The sequence below is a fragment of the Colias philodice genome, chromosome 14 (genome assembly GCF_061535455.1).
Source record: "Colias philodice isolate Cphi_HAF_F1 chromosome 14, ilColPhil1 Martin Lab GWU primary, whole genome shotgun sequence".
Classification (NCBI taxonomy): domain Eukaryota; kingdom Metazoa; phylum Arthropoda; class Insecta; order Lepidoptera; family Pieridae; genus Colias; species Colias philodice.
Window position 1 is genome coordinate 5,654,572 of NC_143099.1, and position 21,901 is coordinate 5,676,472.

General features: G+C 32.8%; 1 protein-coding gene and 1 long non-coding RNA gene across 6 annotated transcripts in view; one reads left to right on the plus strand and one right to left on the minus strand.

Moving 5' to 3' along the window:
* The window catches only part of Hex-A (Hexokinase A), a 34,208-nt gene that overhangs the window by 11,823 nt on the left and 484 nt on the right, over positions 1 to 21,901 (minus strand). Inside the window, exons 1-7 of one of the 5 annotated variants that reach the window (XM_089703664.1) lie at positions 8,038 to 8,249; positions 3,808 to 3,970; positions 3,544 to 3,725; positions 3,270 to 3,443; positions 2,204 to 2,303; positions 1,553 to 1,742; positions 496 to 701 (exon numbers count right to left, since the gene is read on the minus strand). In XM_089703664.1, the coding sequence (XP_089559790.1) occupies positions 496 to 701; positions 1,553 to 1,742; positions 2,204 to 2,303; positions 3,270 to 3,443; positions 3,544 to 3,725; positions 3,808 to 3,970; positions 8,038 to 8,058 (1,036 nt within the window). In that variant the 5' untranslated portion in view covers positions 8,059 to 8,249. Of the gene's footprint in view, positions 1 to 495; positions 702 to 1,552; positions 1,743 to 2,203; positions 2,304 to 2,845; positions 2,946 to 3,269; positions 3,444 to 3,543; positions 3,726 to 3,807; positions 3,971 to 4,231; positions 4,359 to 4,504; positions 4,686 to 8,037; positions 8,250 to 21,901 lie in introns of those variants that run through there. The other 4 variants (XM_089703662.1, XM_089703661.1, XM_089703666.1 and 1 more) reach the window with 4 other exon arrangements.
* The window catches only part of LOC149482859 (uncharacterized), a 32,143-nt gene that overhangs the window by 5,724 nt on the left and 4,518 nt on the right, over positions 1 to 21,901 (plus strand). The window lies entirely within an intron of this gene.

Sequence of the window (21,901 nt, forward strand, 5' to 3'; positions counted from 1 at the left end):
TTAACTGTGTCGACTTTGCCCTCCTAGATATATTGCATAGGCAAAGCAAAATGCGATTAAACGATAGTTTACAAATAACAAACTAAACAACATACTTATTAAATTCTTCCATTTTATATAACCATTTGTTTATAACCGCAATAGCGTCGCATGTCATTATTACCATGAAAATTTAAGTTTTAATAAACTGGTTTAAAAATTAACCCATTTACGAACCTATCGATACTTAATTGTTATTTAATTAAATACGCCATGTAAAATAAATTATCTTATTAATTTATTTACATCCTTAATATCTTCGCTTTCATTTTGATATCAATATGTTTTATTCATAAAATGGGTTCCTCTGCATGACTTTATTTACAGATTATATGTATATATATTTCGCGACTTTATTATTTATTATCTTAAGAAATTAATTAGGTACCTACTATTCGATATTAAAACTATTCAAATGTATGTTAAACTGAACCTAGGATTAAAAAATCCACTCACCCAATTCTTCTAGGACTTCCATACAGCTAGTGTAGTCTCCCGGCTTGTCAGATTCAATCTCAGACACGTATTTTGTGTAGAAGCAACCTCTTTGGAACAATAGATCGGACCCGCGGCCGCCGAACAGTAAACCCATTTGTGTAAACTTCACGAGAGCAAGACGTACCAACTCTCCCATATACATTCCAGATATCATTTTCTCTTGGCTGGAAATAAAAATAACCTTTATTAGTCTTAAGTTAAGCTTTTTTATGAGCTAGATTGAGACAAATTCCTGGTAACTGCGCGTGCGGTTGCCTTATCTTCGACATAGTGCGACCTAAAATTATGTCTGTGGGCGAAATTATAGGTTACATAAGTATGTAAGTACATACCAGAATAATAGGGTCATAAAGAATAGTTTTGCAGTTATGAAAAATGTCCATATACTCAAATATGACATATTATAGCTTAATATAGTATAATTTATTAGGTATATTGTTCTGTACATGCAGTTATTATTTAGGGAAAAAACCTGTTTTTCCTTAAAGAGTAGTTACTTATTATTCTTTGATTTATGAAATAACTAATGCAAAATGTATTCTAGCGGTTCATACTCTTTAATACCCTTATGATTTTTGAAATACCACAATCATTAATTATTTTATTTAATCATTTTATCTAACGATGTGCTATCTTCATAATCATACGAGTATAAAAATGATACGATCATGACTAACATTAAATGCGAGTAAATGTGACTCAGCTTATGTGACTTGAAATTAAATCGCTGACAACAATAAATTAGAGCCTATTGAGCGAAACACGTTTTAAGAAGGTATGAACTATGAACCATAATGTAATACAGCGAATGAAACAGGATATCATTGGCGTGGGAATATAATACGGCGCAAAATGAACAGTATTTTCCATGCCTAAAATCTAGAAATTTCGAGAACGTCAAGGAAAAAAAATCTTGCGTGATACAATAACAATACTTTAACGAGTAAATTGCTTATCACTTTGTATTGAAGCTTATCGTATAGTTTCTCAGTAATTTAGATGTTTATAAACTTACATTTGTTTGCCTGGGTTGATGGATTTAGCGTCCACTTCCCGATCGAATTCGGTTCTAACCATGTCTAGGGCGCCATCATCCCCGAACGCGCCCCATTCAGTGTTTATCAAGAGTTCCGGCTTGCCGGTCTCTTCATCAAATAGCTCACAGTTCTCTGTCTTTTCCACATAACACGCGTTGCTGCCCGTACCTGAATTATACGTTTTGTTAAAATTTTATAAATAATAACATGAACGATGCAAACACAAAAATTGGCAACATAACAGTAAGCTGCAATAATTTGATATTACATACAATTACAGTGTTAGTAATAAGAATTATTTAAGGAAAAGAAAAATTAAAACAAAATAAAAATAAAATGTAGCATGCTCATGTTTCGATAGTCATTGTCATTGTTATGATCCCATATGCATATTTTAGTTGTTAATGGCAATGGACATGGAACAACAATCAATAAGAATGTAATTATCAATGGACTTGATTATTGCAATGTGGAATGAGGATTAAAATTTGAAGTAAACATCTACATTGCGTTCGTAATAAAGCTCAAACAACTACCGACTATCGCAGTATACTTATTATTGTCACATACGATACACGGCATTACATTTATCACAATAAAGCAAGCTAAACCACACAAGGTAAACCTACCGACGATGAGTCCTATTTTGCAGTTGTGGTTTTTCCACGCGCAGGACATCAATGTGCCCGTGGTGTCATTCAGAATAGCGCAAATATCAATCTGTACGTCCTACAAGAGTGAAAAACATGCGGTTATAGTTTTGGCGTTTCAGTCCCATAATAAAGTTTCCTATCAATTTCTTAGTTCCTTATAGTAAACGTATACCCATGATGTTGATGATGATACATAGAGGCTTTCAATGTTTGGATCCTTTTACTTGTATAAGTTTTTAAAAAACACGCTATTTAAAACAAAAATAAACAGTAAAAATATAAAATTATAGTTTTGCTATTAAACCAAATAATTGAAATAATAATAAATCTATTCGACACCGTGTAATTTCGAAAATAAAATGATTGAATAAAATAGAAGCGGGAATTATTACATGCAAATCATCTCAATAAATAAAGATATTGAAAATCAGGAAATTGAGGCGCATGCAGAATCAAATTTGCTTATAACTTTAATTTTAAATTTTGTAAAGTTTAAAGAGTTTATATATTTAGAGTAAGATTTTTAGTTATATAAAGATATTGAAAGCCTCTACTGGCTCTCATTTGTAAGTCATGCCTTATTTCTAGCAGAGAGCTTGCATATCATCGTCAACTCACCGATTATAATTCCTATTCGGCAATGGGGTTCCTTATGTGCACACGACATAAGGGTCCCCGTTGCATCATTAAGGATGCCCATCACGGACAAATTTAGGTCCTGTAAAATTTTATACCTCACAAATGATCGAAATTTTTATCCAAACTTTACGATTCCATCACGAATTTATAAAGATATATTTATACCATCAAGCTGACACAAATATCGATTCAATATTTTTATACCGGTATTTATTATCAAAAAGAAAAGTGGAACTGTCTACGATAAATTTGGTTTATGTGTATAAAAGTTATTATCGACTCTCATTATTTGCTTACCTATTGAGGGTCATTGTACAAGCATATTTGCATTCGAAATTGAATAATGAATTTGACTTGTAAAACAATTGAATGTAATCGTGGAATAATTCAAAAGATTGCTTACCCCTCTTCTGGCGATAGCGTCTTTCAGACCCTGTACAACATCTTCACCAACGACCCCCGAACACGAGAACCCCTTCGTCCAACGTTGTAACACCCCTTTTGTAAGACCTAATTGTTTTAGCGGGAAACTGAATGTGAAACCCAATGCTAAGCGTTCTTCATACACGTCATGCTCCTAAAAGTAAGATAACGTTGTAATTAAACTTTTTATCACAGGAAATTAATATACCAATGTTATTTTTCTTAAAGATATTGCAAATTGCGATGTCACAAACCTTCATGAAATTGGCTAAGCATTCCGCGATGTGGTCGAATAGAGCGACACCCGTGCCAGTCATAATATGGTTTGGAATGGCATAGATTTTTGACTGCATGTCGAAGTGATTTTCACCGAGGTTTATAATAAGTACTCTAAAATTTGTTCCTCCTAAATCTAAAGCTAAGAATTTGCCGCGCTCTGTAACAAACGATAGATTTTTATAAGTCTAAGGACTCATGTGCTTCAAAGCAATAAGAAATCCTGAAAGTTATTTATTTACCTTTTCCATTAGGTAAGTCCTGTATGTATGTAATCCAACATTTGACGATGGAAGACGCATGAGTGTCCCTCCCGAGACCTTTGAGCAGGTCACTGTGGAGCCTGCTCATAATTTCTCTGATCTGTTTGTCAGACATGTGAAATACTTCACATTCTTCCCGAATCTGCAAAGAAAGAATTATGTGTTGAAGGCAAACTTCTAGTGCATCACCCGGAAATTTTTTACTACCTAATTTCATTTCCTAATCAATTTACATTGGAGTAATTAGCTCATAAAGAAATTGATATAATTGGTAATTTCCTTCAGTTCATAGTAATAAAGAATAATTTTGAATAATTCATATTAGAATTGAAATTGTTTATGTCAGCGTAACTTTTGCTTATAACTAATCGGGTTAGTGGCACATCAATTCGTATAGTTGTACCGCATCTTTCATTGCATATTTTCGTGAGACAATGTTGGCTAATAGGCGCACTGAGATATATACGTAAATAAATGTAATTTCTCCGAGCACGAGTAGTGACGGTAAGCTAACCGTCCATTTTATCGCGAACGAGTTTCACAAGGTCAAAGCGGTCATTACAACACTACTACTGTCGCTTATGTTACTTGCTTTCCAATATGTATTTCATCGAAAACAAATCAGTTTATAAAAAAACCAATGTATAAAAATTCACAAAAAATAAAAAGGACTCACCTGAGGCAAATTATTTATTACCATACCCATTTTGAATTTGTGAAACTATTTATTTCCTTCCGATATAAAATAAAAACCGCGTAACACTTGACGCACGACTTGCCCTACCCGCAAAGATATGAGGAATACGGATTACGATTTACGGCTACGTCCACCGACTGTGCTTCGTTCGTACTTTGTACAGACTACAAGCTGACGCGTTCTTTTTCATTCATGGTAGTAAACTGTTGTTATCTCCTTCGTGTGCGCAAATATTATACGCGGCAGAGTAGTACGGCTAGCTGTTAGCGCCGAATTTGAAGGCGAAAAGTAACCTATACAACTTTATATTGGTACTTAATGACGAGTTATTTTTATATTTATTTCAAATTCAATGCGGCATGGCCTAAATAATGAATAATTCGTTATTTCAATGAATGCTTTGGCCCTTCACATTGTTTATCTTTCTCCCTCCGACGCGGCGCGCCTCTCTGTATGCTATTCTGATTGGACAGAGCGTGGGCTCGCTTATGACGTCAGATAAATTCCCCGAGGCGTCAGACGACGTCTTTCTATATTTGCAAGTGCATTAGTATTCGTAGATATAGCTGGCAATTAAAAGCATGTCTTGGTTATCCAGTATTTTAAGAATCTTAGTTATTTTCGTAAAATTTAGCCTAATTAGTTAATACATCAACGCAGTTTTTAACTTATTGCTCAATGAAAATGATTATGTACCTAATTAGAATTTGTAAATTGGCTCCTAATTTAATATTGCTATTTAAATTATGAGCCTTTTGTCTAGATCATAAAGTTAAACCTAATTTTAGTACAAAAATTTGCCACATAGGACAATATATTTTGTCATGCCACCCCACACCTGCGCTATCTAGATACTTATATTATGTGCTATCTAGATATTCGAAGTGATATCGATAATGCCAAAGAAAGTAATATTAGCTTTTAAATATTTCCCTTGTGATTTCTTATTAATGATATTACAAAAAAAATCTTACTCACAATGTTACAACAACCCATGTACGATTCAACAAGATACATTGACCTATGGTGGTAAAGTGAAGGTGAATCGGTAAACGTCCGACATTGGACTTACATTGAATATTTTAGATACTGTAGAGCTTCTTGTGATTTACTTTATTTGACACATATAGGTCAAACAAATTTTTTACACTATAGGACTTATTAACACAAGCCATATTACCTATATATTTTTAATTTTCTGATGCATTAAAGTGAAAAATCGAGATTTAATAAGAAATAAAAATTTGAAACTATTAACTCAATAAAATAATAAATATGGGCTGAAAAACTATGATGTCTTTGAAATAAGGAAACAGTTTCAATCAGATTAAAATGCTGCTAATGACATTTATGATTTAAAAACCTGTATCATAAAGACGGAATTGAAATGGTATTATAGAAAAGCAGTTTACCTTTTCGGAGTATGTTATACATAATATGTGTATGTAGTACGTACCCATACCCATAAAATATACGGCTTCATTAAGCTCGGCCTATTTGTTATTATTTTTGTTTTGCGCTTGATTAATAGCGAGCAAATAATCGATAATTGTATTAGCTGTTATAGGATTTATATTGGCTTCATGCATTAAGAGAGGAGTATCACAATTTTCAGATTATTTATTACCAATCCTGTTATGTCAATCTGTCTCGGAAATGTGTGTTGCATTAAAGTCTTTGTTTATTGTTGGAACTACGCTAGTACTTAGTTGGCAACATTTCACGATTGTCGCATGTCTTGTTTATTTTTGTGTGTCTCGTGACTTTACACACGTAATTACTATAAGGTGGGCAGTCTACAAACACCAAGCTGGTCCCAAGCTTAGCTATTGAGATTTTTATATCTTTTAAACGATGTATAAATGTCGTTTTATATGTATACAATAAATTTAAACTAACACACGTAAGCGTAACCTAGGTTAACAGGAACTTTATTATCTATAGCCTGTCAAAGTATAACAGCACTTGGGTGCCTAAATTTTTTAAATTGAATATTTATAACAAGGTTTTGATAACATTTACTATTTAAAGTTTATAAAATATAAGATAATATCTTAGGATGTAGAGGCTAGAGGTAGAGCGTTGATATATTATATAACGCTCTAGTCTCTACAGCCTATATTTGTATTGGATTAACAAACAAATCATATTGAATTAAAGATATTTTTCATCAATTATAAGAAGGAAGTTAAAATCATACAATTGTAGGCAAATATTATTTTGTTATCAACAACTTATCGTTTTAATTACACCCATCGTCACACATCCTCAAAAAACTGTATAAAGTAGACAATGTTATCAGTAGGTACTTCAGACGATAGCATTTAGATAATGTACCATATCAGTTTCGAATATACGTGTGACACCACTTTTACAGTGATTCAACTCTTTTTGCGATAAAATTCTGTATCGTAAGCATGCGATTGTCTAAACTGGTCTAAACTTTCCATTACCACTGTAGATTGCAAAGTGCACATTTCAGATGGAATTTTACAAAAAAAGATAAGGCAGTATGCAATAATAAAGCCAATTCCACACCAATGGTAATGTTTATAAGAATCATTAGCAAGTCTGTTGGTTTATACTAGATAGGAGCTAATCTAAATCGTGGTTGACGGTTTCACACAAACGTAACGAGTGTAAAGATAAGTATAGTTATATCCGGTTTAAACCAATATTCTTTCAACGAACTATACATTGTTATAATCAGTCTTTATCTTATTAGCGTTTTAACAAGATTTTTTATTGTCAGTTCAATATTCGTTCAAACAAGTGACGACTTAACGAAACGTCATTCATCTCTTATAAACATAATAATATTATGTCTATCAGTTTTATTGTTGTCGAATATTGCAAGAAGTTTAATCATTATGTTATACGAAAATATATTACCTATAGGTATCTATCGGGAAATGTGACCATAAGTTGTCACTAGAAATTTATCTTATGGATACTCTTCACACTCTTTTCAGGAAAAGTTAAGGTAAGTATTATTTTAAACAGCTGCAAATAATTTTCATTTCAACTCGGAAAGTCAAGGACTTTTCCAAGGATACATATTATGACCTTGGACATGACCTTCAAGTTATAAAAGTCGCCTAACTCGCATGTTCACATCCTTGATGTCACAAAAAGTTGTATCATTTAGCCTGCATTGATTTTCCTGTTGTGTGATGCTCGGATGTTTACTATCAATTTGTTATTGTTTTTTGAGCCTTTTTAATAATTTAGAGAAGAGCTAATTTTTCTAATACATAGGTAATTATAATAGGAATATGGCAATAAAAATATTTAGATGTTCAACCTTATTTTCAGCATCCTTGTGTTTGGGCATAGTATTACCGAATAATTAGTACAAAAAATGGTAGGTAGTGTTATATTTACTAATTGAAAATATTTCTCATAAATGAAATAAAATATTCTTTAGATTCTTTAGGACGAAACTAACATTCCTGAATCATATAGTGTTTTGGAATATTTTCGATGTTTAACAAATATTTGTCTCTACTTACGATGTCTCGCGCTTGACGCATATCGATTTGTCTTGTCAGTCTCGCGGACTGTGATAAGAGGTGATGAACGAGGAGCGTTGGAGTCCACAGGTTGCTGTCATAAATTCCACTGGGCACAAAGAAAAGCGATATCCGCGTTCAGGCGAATACCGGTTCGTCTAAACCGTTTGATAGAGCCGTTCGTAAGTGAAAGGAGCGGAGCGTGCTGCGAGCGAGGGGCACTTGATAGTCGAGGGTCACCTTGAAGCGAGGCGGCTGGCGCATGTGCACCACAGTACCACACCCTCGGCCTCGCGCGCCGCGCCCGCGCCCCGCCGGTGACGTCACGCCCGGCCCCCGACCGCACCGTTCCTCCGGCCGCTGTATCGTGTATGTTCTATGCTCCGCTGTTCACGTGACGCCCTTCACGCAATGCCGCTTCGAAATAACGCAATAATCGCAACGCAACACACACATTGCGAAATGTTTGGAATGTGATGATAAAGTTTAAGAAATAATGCAACTGCTGTATTGAGTTAAAATGATGGATATGAAATTGATGAAGAGAATGCATATCGTAAATAATACATATAAGATATATTATTGAGGATTTTCAATGAAAACCAATTTGTTTCTCTGAAAATACAAAGTTTTTATTTTAATAGTTTCACAATTTTAAAATACAAGCAGTTTGTTACTACAACAACTATTCTCACCTGAAAATACAAAGAAACGACATTTAAAGTCCACATATAATAATAAATCCCCAATTATATCCCTTGCACATTGTTGCACACCAACACACAATACTTTAATCCCTTCTCGCCATTTTTTCTTACCGCTACGTCAATCCGAAAATAACATGAACGCGCGAAGCGCGGCAAATTTGAATATGGATGAAATGTTATTTCATTACATCTCCCCCCCCAAAAGTGAAAATTCTAAATAATATATCTATATCCTAAACGTAATCTTCATATTATTCTGCTGTTACTGGTTGTAATTTAGTTATGTGAAATAGTGTTGATTCTGTTTTTCTATTTCCGGTGTCAATCCTATAGATGGAGTTTGATATTTTCTCCAAAATCTTGAAAGGGCCTATTAATAGTTCGTCTAATTTTTTTCTATTTAATCTGTTTCCATTCTCCACATATACATCACTCCCTATTTGTAATTCTAGCGGTTTTCTATTTCTGTCAAATATTTTCTTGTTGTAATTGTGGGATTTTATTGTATTCTCTAATGCTAATCTTCTATCTGCAATCCACTTGTCTTCCTTTTGTATTGTTTTAATTTCGTTTGGTAGAATAGTGACATTTGTACCATCAAGTAAGTATTTTGGTGCAAATCCTGTAACTGAGTGTTCCGTTTCATTATATTTCTGTATACATTCTCTTGCTACTGTTGTCCATGTTTTCTTGTTATTTTTCTCATTTATTCTGCATCTTATTTTATTGACTATTGTTTGATTTAATCTTTCGTTCAAGCCATTCGAGAATGGTGTATTGACTGCTGTAAATATTAATGTAATGTTGTTTTCCTGTAAATATTGTTTAAATTCTCTGGAGTTGATGCCCGGGTATTGATCTGTTAGAATTATTCCAATCTCATCTGTCTCGAGTACTTTCTTTGTTAGTTTAATAAAGTCACTTGCATTCTGTGTTTTAGAAGTTACAATAAATGCATACCTGGTGTAGTGGTCTACTAAAAGGTGTAAATATTTTTTTGTTGACCTAGATCCTCCAAAGCCACCGATAGTATCTATTGACATTATCTCAAACGGTTTTGTTGCTGGTCCCAGTTGTGACATTAGTCCAAATTTTCCTTGACATCTCGATTTATTTTTTATACATATTTCACATGTTTTACAAATATTTAATATATTTTTTGTTAGATTTTTAGCTGTATATACAGGGCTTATCTTTTTCTGCAATTGTCTGATACCAATATGGCATAAATCTTCATGCACCTTTTTAATAAGTTCTTTACTGAATTCTTCTGAGAGGATAATCTTTTCATCTTTCTTTATTTTTTTGTAGTATATTTCATTTTTGTGTATAAGATTTTGTTTATTTTCTATTATTATTGCATTTTTCTCTTGATCTTCAATTACATCTTTTATCTGTATTAAATTAACTATTTTCAATAGGTCCTCTTTGTTATCTTCTGATTCTAATACTGGGTTTCGACTCAAACAGTCAGCTTCAACATTTTCTTTGCCGGGTATATATTTTATTGTAAAATCATACTGAGATAGGTAATATGTAAGGTCTCCCAATTCTTCATCCGTCCTGCATTTAATATTCATATTCTCTAGAGGTTTGTGGTCAGAATAAATAGTGAATTGTTTTCCAATGAGCCAGTGTTGCCAATACTTAACCGCTTCTTTCATTGCAAGGCATTCCAAATATATAGCTTTTTTTCGTTTTTGAGGTTCATTCAGTTTCTTTGAGAAATATGCCACCGGTTTGTCTTTGCCGTCTAGTTGTGTCTGTTTTAATATTGCCCCAATACCCTCTAAAGATGCATCTGTAAAAATTTTTATCGGTAAGTCATTATCAAATATTTCCAACACAGGTTGAGAGCTTAAATAATTTTTTATTTGATTAAATGATTCTTCACACTTCTTTGACCACACAAATTTTTCATTTTTTCTTAATAAATTATGTAATGGGTCTAAAATAATTGCGCTTCTTGGTATGTATTCGTGGTAGAAGTTGATTTTACCCAAAAATTGTCTAATGTTCTTTTGTGTCTTAGGGGTTGGAAAATGTTTTATTGAGATCAGATTGTCTTTAAGTGGTCTTACCGAATTGTGCTGAATTACATGTCCTAGGTACTTTACCGAGTCTGAAGCGAAGGTACACTTCTGCAACTTCAATCTAAAGCCTTCTTTTATTATTGCCTCTAATACATCTCTTATGTGTCTCAAATGTTCTTCAAAGTTGGACGAGTATATCAAAATATCGTCAATGAAGTTAACTGCATATCCTGTAAGATTGTGTTTTCTTAGAATATTGCTTAAAATTCTCTGGAAAATTGCTGGTGATGTTTTCAAGCCAAAAGGGAGGCAGGTCCACTGGTAGTGGCCCTCCTGTGTGACAAATCCTGTTTTACTTCTATCTTCCACTCTTAGTGGTATTGCCCAAAATGCTGAATTTATGTCCAGTGTAGTAAAATATTTACAATTTCTAGTTTTAATAATTAAATCATCTATTAATGGGAAAGGTTGAGCTTGCGGTACAACAATTTTGTTCAACTCTCTGAAATCTATGCATAAACGGGATTTTTTATTGTCACCTTTTTTAAATGCCATTGTCACTGGAGCAGCGAAAGGACTGTAAGATTCTTCTATTAAATTATTCTTTAGTAACATGGATATTTGCTTTTCAATTTCTAATTTATCTTCTATTGTACATCTATATGGTCTTTTACTACAGTATTTATTGACTAATAAGTCTATGTGAGCTTCATAATTTCTAACTGATCCTATATCATACTTGTCTTTAGCAAAAATTGTTTTAAATTCCTTTATAATTTTCTCTATCTCAATTTTCTTTTCAGTATCTAAGTGTTCAATCATACTTATAAATTCCTCTGTTTCTATATGTTCATTGAAGTTTATTGCAAAAGTCTTTTTATATTTTTTTTTATTTTCGTTCTCTTTAGGTATTCTGTCTTTTTTATTTACTATTTTCTTTTGTTCTATCTGCAAGTTCTCATTTTGAGTTAGTCTGAATTTCTGTATCATATCCAATCCGATTATAAAATCATCAAAATCTTCATTTTCTACAACATATACATCCACTTCTTCTTCCAAATCAAATATTTTTATTTTAATTGTTATCAAGCCATCTGTTTTCTTCACACCATTAACCGTTTTCATATATGCAACATTAACATTATCTTTATCTTCTTTTACTTTTATCAGTCTTGAATTTATCAAAGAGATCTGTGAGCCTGAATCATAAATTCCACTTACTTCTATTTTATTTTCTAACAAAAGCTTGATTTTGATTAATGGTGTACTTACTCGTTTTTTTTATTAGTATTCATATCTACTTCAATAATTGAATTATTGTTCACAGTTCTGGCTTTGGTACCCCTTTCAGATTCATTTTAACAATATATGTATGGTGAATGACCGGTTTCAGATCATCAGGTAAGACATAGCATTTTCCTTCTTCTGTAGTAATTGAGGTTATGGCTAACACATTGGATTTGCCATCATTTGAAGCTATCATCGTAAACTCAAATTGCAATCGGTCCATCTTCTTTTAGTTAACGAAAATGTCGTTTTATAAGATATATTATTGAGGATTTTCAATGAAAACCAATTTGTTTCTCTGAAAATACAAAGTTTTTATTTTAATAGTTTCACAATTTTAAAATACAAGCAGTTTGTTACTACAACAACTATTCTCACCTGAAAATACAAAGAAACGACATTTAAAGTCCACATATAATAATAAATCCCCAATTATATCCCTTGCACATTGTTGCACACCAACACACAATACTTTAATCCCTTCTCGCCATTTTTTCTTACCGCTACGTCAATCCGAAAATAACATGAACGCGCGAAGCGCGGCAAATTTGAATATGGATGAAATGTTATTTCATTACATACATAGTTTGGAACTTCGTGTAATAGTTGCAATCAACAAAAAAATTAAATAAATAGCGACCCTGATAAAGTGAACATTCTGCTTGGAAGGTAGAGCTTCGTTAAATAATACTTGTACATACTCGCACGGACTATACGTTAAGAACACTGTTGAGTGCACCGGTTTGTTTCGTCAATGAGGGTAGATGCTGCAAATCAAGCTGCGAATTATATCCTAAAACGTCTACTGTCGCGCACCTTCAAGATAAGGCTTGATTAAGCGTTTAACTAATACGATTATCATAAAAATACTTAAAGGGTAATATATTATATCTTTATGAGGAGATTTTCAAATAAATGAATCACAGTTGTGAAAGTTTTTGACACATTTAAACGTTATTCCAATAATATATTGTAATTTAAACTTATAGACTACATTTTTCCAATTTTCCAATTCAAATTTCCAATAGTATAACAGTAACAATCTAAGCTCATAAATAATGAAGTATATTTTTTTATAATTTGCACGAGTTTAATTTGCTAACATCAAATAGAGATAGAGTCACAGAGAGAGTATTACATTTTCTCATTAAAATATACTTATTTTATAATTAGGTAGGTAAATACTGTTTTTTTGTTTTCCCTAAATTATTATGACACACTTTCAATGTTATTTTAATTGAACTTAAAACTTCTGAGCATGTGTACCCGTAAATTTAGCTCTCCTTTTTATGTATCAACTAGATTTTATTCGTTTTAAATTGCATACAAGAGACAATACCTACTGATCTTATCGCAATTAAATTATATGTCCAATACACGTCCACAGGATTATTCAGACGGGACTTTATCTCGTACAGTCACTGTTTCGTAAAGTGAATTGACAGGCCTGCAATGTGGGTGTGGCCCACAGAACGCGACGTGCCCCCGCGCAGGTTGCTGGCATTAACATTTCAAATGACAAGAAATACAACCTGACTTGGATGTCTGCGTGATACGGGCCACGTGTGCCGTGAAATCTTTGCAGGCGTGTGTCACTATTTATTTTAGGAGCTTTATTCAGCTGGAACCTTGTCGCTCTACTACGGGTATTGCAACGATGAGTAATGTTTTAAGTACAGTTAGGGCGCTTGTGCACTACAAGGAATTTTACTGTCCGGCATTCCGATTTTTTACGGTCCGGTGTGGCATGAAAAAACCGATGAATTGCTTGTGCACCTGTCCGTCTTTACTCGGATCAGTGCGGTTCAGTTCAAGGAAGTTTGGCGGTATAATGCTATCATAAATGATTGTTTTTGCATTTTACAAGAAACGAGTAAAAAATATAGAAGGTGAAATATTATATTACTTCGTTATAATAAAAAGTAAAGTTCCGTAAGAGATTTAAAATGCGTGTTTCACTTATTTATTTTAATCGGTGACGAGGAGCTAAAGCTATTCCCACTTGAACTTTAACTTACGAACACTTACTTAGATAATAATTATAGGTCAATGCTTGGTCAATGTATATAAAATAACAATACCGACTTCTCAAATCTCATTGCCAACTAAGAGAAAGTAAAACAAGAGCTTGCTTTTAATTGGCATATGCAGTAAAAACAGTAAAATCCAAGCAAGTGGGCATTCGAAAACAATTATACCTACAGCGACTCGTAGACACAAAAAACCATCCGGAATAGGGAAAAGTAAAATGTCGGACAGTAAAATTACGTATAGTGCACAAGCTAGTATTTAGATTAATGGCGTGCCATACCGGACCGTAAAAAATCGGAATGCCGGACCGTAAAATTCCTTGTAGTGGACAAACGCCCATAAACTGTATGGACGGGTTAATATTTCGTACTGTTACGTCATACGTATTTGTTTTAAAATAAGAGACGGAAATTATGATCGCAAGATGAGCTGAAGATACCCATTCAGTTTTAAAATCAATATTGAAGCAGATGGTGTTTTGTTCTTATCTTGTTTATTTAAATATGTTGTATGTATCGCCAAACTATCAAAAGAAACAGATAAATTTAACCGATCGTAAAATATTTAATGTGTAGCGCCCCTTTTGTTGGTTTCAAAATGAAAGATTACAAAACTATCTCTCCTTATTTCGTATGAATAGTAGGTATTTACTATTTTAAAGTTAACCTGATGAAAATGACCTTTGAAAATAAATTATAGAACCCAAAGTTCTACAATATTCATCTTCTGTTTTTCATAAAATTGTAGTTTAAAAATAAAACTTCATATTGCAAATATATAAAATATTTAAGTGAAATGCAAAATTTTAGTTCATATAATATTATCTAAAACTATTTTATCTTCAATCGCGTATATTTAATTATCTAATGAGACTTATGTCAGTCCGTTCAAAAGTGCTCTGTCATTATTATTCATTAATTTGGATTAATAAATTGATTACATATAATTTTGATTAAATTACGCCATCTATTACGTAGATTTCAATATTATCGGGCCCTCTAATAAAATTCCAATAAAGCTTTTCTTAATGTCAATTTCATAAGGTGTATAAAATGTATATATATTTAAAAGAAACACATGACAACTTAGTTACAGGGTAGGTAATTAAATCTGTAAATAATGGTCCCCCGAGCTGGCAATAGATTTGGTTTGATTTCTGACGAGGCGATAGTTTGTATAGGATGTTGTATCATAAAGTATGGTGAACGTTGAATGTATTCTTTCTGTAATTTTCTCAGGCTCAAAATATCTCAAAGAAAATAAAAATGTCACTAATCATTAAAAAAAGTAAAAAAACGTGACGAAGTTAAAAAACTTGACGCATCTTATAAGTTATAACCCCTCTATTCGATCCCTAACTAGTTGAATTTTTATATATTATTACAAGATGGAGGGTTAACAACTTTTAAGTTTATTCTGACCACTTTTCAAGTTGGAAGAAATGACTGAGAGAAAAGAAAAATAATCTATTAACTATTTGGCAGACCACAGCTCCAGCTAACAGGGGAGCTGCAACTGAAGATCACCATGCTTGATGAATTTGTGAAACGCCACTGCATTGTACGAGTTAGGTATTCGATTGTTATCAGCAAAGAAAGCGCCAAGCTTGCAGGCCGTAAGATAAATAGAACCATTACATGCCATTACTTAAACCATAGATCATATCTATACATATAATAAAATCGTAGGAAAGTCAAAACTGTACATTGAATATTTTTTTAAAAGAATACATAATCCATGATCTATAATCGATATAGAAGCCAAAAATATAGTTTTTAGAATTTTTGTCTGTTTGTCTGTTTGTCTGTTTGTCTGTTTGTCTGTTTGTCTGTATGTTTGTCCGAGCTAATCTCGAAAAGTACTGCATAGATTGACTTCAAATTTTGCATGAATATTACTAACAGGTCGTGTGAGGTTTTTTTAAACATATTATCATGCTATCACCTCCGGGGGAGGAGCTGTGAACCTTTACTTTTCTTACGTATTCCGTGTACTACGACAGCGTACAATCTAAAGACTCATGTTTAAATGTTGTTTTTGAGTAAGCCATGCTATTATCTAGCTTTACACTATAAAAACTACGTCATTTACGTAATTTGGGCAGAGAAACTGTTTAATGAATCTTAGTACTATAAAGACAAATTTGATTCAGCGCCATCTATGAGATTTCGTAAAAATCAAATCAATTTACATGTTATCACTACTGAACACAATGTTAAAAATTAATAATTTAAATATAATTATGTTATTTATTTATTTATCTCTTTAACCCATAATAAATCTTCCCTTCCCTATAAGGTGCGCTTATATAATTCGTGTGAATATACTACATTTTTAAAAGTGAGGGTAGATGTATAATATTTTAATTCAAACTAGACACCATTACAGTTAATCTAATATTGATTGTGTTCATTGGTTACATTTTTAAAAATCTTCGTGTTTTAATAATTCGATCACGAGGCGGGACTCTAATACAAAAAGGTTAGTTCGTTGATAATTATTATTCCTTCATCATTTACATGTTGTTAGTAAAAATATACTTTGACTGTTAATACTTTTGTTCAGTATTTATCTGTATGATTATTGCTTGGTAATTAATATATTTTCATGTCGTATACCTAATTATAAACATAAGTGTGATGTGAAACTAGCTGGATTTATTTTTACACACTCACAGTCTTATATTTTGTGTTAATGTTAAAATAGTATTAATAGTGTAAATCATAATATTTTTTCAAAGTTAAAAATATTTCCTTTTTTCTGATGGTGTTGCCATCGAATTAAACCGCGCTGTCGTTTCGTTCACAAAAAGTCATGTTATTAGGACCGAATATGTAGCCGCCTCAACTTACGGAAACGAGAGTAACCTGCGTTGTCTGTTAGTTATTGTATAGTCGAATTTAACGTTACATGGAAATTGGAATCTAAATATATGTATACCTACTTATATTAAATCTGTAGAGGTCAATTCTGCACATGAAATATATTTCCTAAATAACTATCACGAGGTGATTAGAGATCGACATCGACGTCAAAAATGTTTGTCCGTCTGTCTGTCTGTATAACCGTTATAGAAACAAAAACTACTCGACGGATTTAAACGAAACTTGGTACAATTATTTTTCATATTCGTGAGCAGAGCAGCAACTCCATTTTTAAGCTTTCGTCGCGTGTGCGTTCTTAATGCGTGTATCTTAATGGTTAAAGCTACACAGAAATCAAGTATGAAAGAAATGTTCTCCATATTATATAAAAAATATCTCCCGACATCATAAATGTCTATCTTTTATGGTTGAGCTTAGGAGTTCAAAGCTTTCTGATTATATTTGTCTACTAGCTGTCCCCGCGACTTCGTTCGCGTGGAATAGTGACTATGGGACCTATGACCATGGGCTCAGGGTGGGGCAACAATAAAAAATCATTTTTATTTTCATGCTCCCACTCCCGCGCCCACTCGCACTCCCACGCCATATGCCACGTTCAGTCCTAATCCCACGCCCACGCCCACTCCCCTTCACAATTAGTACCTACCAGATCAAAGCCAGGGTAAGCGCCCCACCCAGCCCCACCGTGGCTACGCCCATGCTGAATTACTACTTAACATACAATTATTGAGTAAATACGTACAACCATACTGTACTGTTGTACTACCATAAATAATTAAAAGAATTGTTATCAAAATTTCTTACTAAACTGAGCTAAAAAACTTACGTACCAAATTATTAAAGAAAATCAAGAAATGAAATGCCTAACCTATACCAAATAGTTACTACATATTATTGTAATTAAAAATTATGGTTAGTATATAATATCGAAAATCAAAAATGCCTAACTATAACTAATTCTACGTAAAATTTCTTTTAAATTATGTCATATTATTTTTTAGGAACCAGGGGGGGGGGGGGGAGAGGAGCAAATTCTATTTCCTTCCTTTCTTAAACGGATGTTTTTAATAATCTATGGTGTAGCCAGTAGCCACTGATCAGCTTAATCGATACTCAGTTTTTATCAAATCCAGAAACAAATCCAAATTAGATCTTTCCTGTCTCACGCACGTAACTAAAGGCTGAAGAGAGAGAGAGCACGTAACTAAACCGTTGAGACGAAGAAAAGTGTATAGATAAAGGAATAAATAATTTCATAAACTTCCCGACGATCTTTAAAAATGAATTATAACTTTCATTTTTTTCATTCCCACTTTTACCCCTATGTAGGTATAATAAGTGGATGAACCAATTTTGATACACTTTATCTAAGAACCAGCGTCGGAAAATATTCTGCCTAACAAAAAAAACCGCATCTAATTCGGTTTACCTGTTAGCCAGCTACGGTGCCATAGACAGACACACACACACACACAGAAATACATAGCGGTCAAACACATAACACCAGTCTTTTTGCGTCGGGGGTTAAAAATATAATACGACATAATTTAAAGGACATTTTATGTGGAAAATTTACCTATACACCAGGGTAGATAATTTTTGAAACAAAAAAAAATCGCAGTAGGATGAAACCCATTAGAAAAGGATATGATAAAAATGTAAGGAAAAATAAATTACGGTCAATCGGAGTTCGGGAAGTGCGATGGGGGGAGCTTTTAAGAGAAAAAAATGGTTTCTCTCGATTTCTCGATAATAATAACACCTGCTAATTTTTTTCTACATATTTTAATTGTACAGACATCACTTTTCCACAATTTTATTATATGTATTGATGATGATGATTGAGATTATAACACTCTTAGTCCGTTTTAACTTAATTTTTATTCACCCGCATCAGTGCCACCTAAAAAATCTTTATATATCGAAATTCGAGCAAAGTTAAGAAAATGAGAAATAAGAGTTCTCAAGGATCGTTAGAGATAAGAGGCTTACTATTGACCGAAAACAACATGTGTTATGCCGAACCTGAAACCGCTTCACAACGAGAATTGCGGCTCACAGCTGACCGCGAACGGCATGTACTATCCTGTGAGACCGAAACCTTCACTGAGAGGGTATATAATATAACGTCTCACAGCTGATCGCAAATGGCATATTGTACTATCCCGTGAGACCGAAACCCTCACTGAGAGGGAATTACGTCTCACAGCTGATCACGATCGTCATATTTTATCTCGAGAATTCTGAAACTTTTACTCAATATGAAGACCGTTTGACAAATAATAGGATGCACCATAATATTATTCGATCTCTCGAAGATGAACATGAGCATAAGCAATGACTAGAGTAGGGACGCGAATATTACCATTATTTGAGACAAGAACGATTAATATTTTTGTTTAATGAAAGATTAAGAATTGAAACTATTGGTCTCTTTAAACGGACGAATAGCGAGAGGCCCGTCTTACTGCAGACAGATTTCGACATAGTCTTAATGACTTAGAGGTAAACATAGAAGATCAATCTACAAATTCGGTGGTGTGGTCCGACAAAATAATATAAAAGTGGGTTTGCTTATAACCTCACAATTGATTACAGATCATCTTCTGTATAGGCGATATTAACGTAGTATGTTCTTTTTGTAATGCTTTAAAGTGGAGTAAGGAGTCGGCTTTCGTTTGAAGATACGCCAGAACCTTTGAAATCACTACTTTTAAGTTTTAGAGGAACATGTGCAATCTAAACAGTTCTTAGACAATATTAGCTCTTATAGTATTGCGTTTTAAATGATCCTTTGGTGCTCAACAATTATCAGATGCTCCTTTCATTCTTACTTTTAAGATACAAGGTCAAGTTTATCATTTGATAGGATCCCTTTTGCCTGAAGGCCAACCTAAGTTTCTTTAAATATATTATTTTGTATTCGACTACGACGAATAATCGAATACAAGAAATCAATATTTCTCGAATTTAAAACTGAACTCATTTCACAATTTTAGAACATGTTAATTCATCAGGTTAATCCGTATAAATGCGTTTTAAATCGACATTAGAAGCTTTTCCTCAAGATGGTGATATTAATATAAAATTGGTATAAATGCCGATAGACGGAAGTCTATCAGCACTCAGGAATTCCCTGAGCGTGTTATAACGCCCAGGCCACAGTATTACAATTTTTCCTACAGTAGGGCGACGAATGTATTTTCGCATAGCAACGGAGGGGAACTCGTGGGGGGTAAAGTGACGCGGGCCACGTACCACAAACATGTTTAGTTTGTGGTACCGAGCGCGAAAGAAAGTCATCGTGTTTTTAGTAAAGTTACTATCTAAACTAACGTAATTTATTACTTAGGTACATATTCTATAATGGTGCGCTCAAACTGTTAATCTACATTTAATTTAGATTATTATTTTAATTACTAAGAAATGTAGAATTTAAATCACATTCATTCATGTTTTCCTCAGTTATTCGATGTCTATGATTTTCGATGATTTTAAGATTTTCTTATCAGAGTATTCAATTTTAATGTAGTGAAATTTTATAAGAGACAATTAAGAAGATTCAAAAATAAAGTGTCACGTATTTTTTTTAAACGACGAATGACGAAAAACGACCGAATCGCGGACGAAGTCGCGGGCAACAGCTAGTAACATTATACTATAGGTATTACTTATACATAGGTCCTGCATTTTTTATGTGTACAACTTGCCTCCCGATATTTTTATCGCTAAAGAAACAAGATATATTGATGAGTTTTATACAAGCATGCCCATAAGAAAACAGACTCACAGGACATTAAGTCAAGTAAATGTCAGTCTGGATGAAAGATGGAATTTTAAGGGTTTTCTGCAGATCAAAGATATTGTAAAGAACTATGTATCGGAAATTGTCCAAATATTAATCCTTAATCCTATGATTATTTATTACTAAGGAAAAAGCCTGATGAATTGAAGCAAAAAAATAAAGCATTGAGTCATAATCATAGGTGTGGTCCTTAGTACTTAAGTGTCAATTAAAACAATAAGATGATATGTATTATTATCACTATGTAAAAAAGGTATGTGATTCTTTTGAGATTATTTATTAACCTAAATGCCATAAGAACTTTATCTCTAAAATGTACTACGTCGCCCATATTTTTTTATTAAGTTGGGAAATAATCATATCGCAATTTCCGTATCTTATTTTTGTTTGTTTTCGTAATTATTCGAATAAAAAAATGATTAAAATAATACTTATTATCCATGTACGTAGGTAAGTCGTCAAAGAGTCAGACTGATATCGCCAAAAGTTTGACTGGTATTTTTTTGTGTATGGCAAAGTGACAAAAATGAAAACAATCTGGCAACAAAATTGATGCTTTCGTTTTTAACCGACTTCTTTGACGCTAAGTTTCAATTTCATCTAAAGTTTTTTATTCAATGTGCTATTTAATAATTATTTACGAAATGTCAGCGTCTATAATGATAAGAATTAGAATAGTTCTAGAAATTTCTACGATTACTTAGGTTAATTATTGCATTTCATATCTATCATAGTTATTTCATTATCTCAATGTTTGTCATCATAAAATGCAATAAAGATGTTTCGTGATATATAATGTATGAAGATCATAAATAACAGTCACGGTGTTTAAGCTAGAGCAAATGTTATGTAGGTACTATAATTTCCTTATATACCTACCTGGTACCTACTATACAATGTCATTAGGGAAATAACCGCACGTGTACAGCCAACACGCCGTTTTATTAAATATGCATTATTATTGTTCAAACTGCAGTTTAGTTCTTGTGTAATTTATTTTTTGTTATGTTGTTAATTCCATAATGCTATAAAAGAATGATGAAAATATTAACGGATCAAATAACAAATTAAATGACGGATACGGTATAACAAATATTTTTTTATTAAATTTAAATT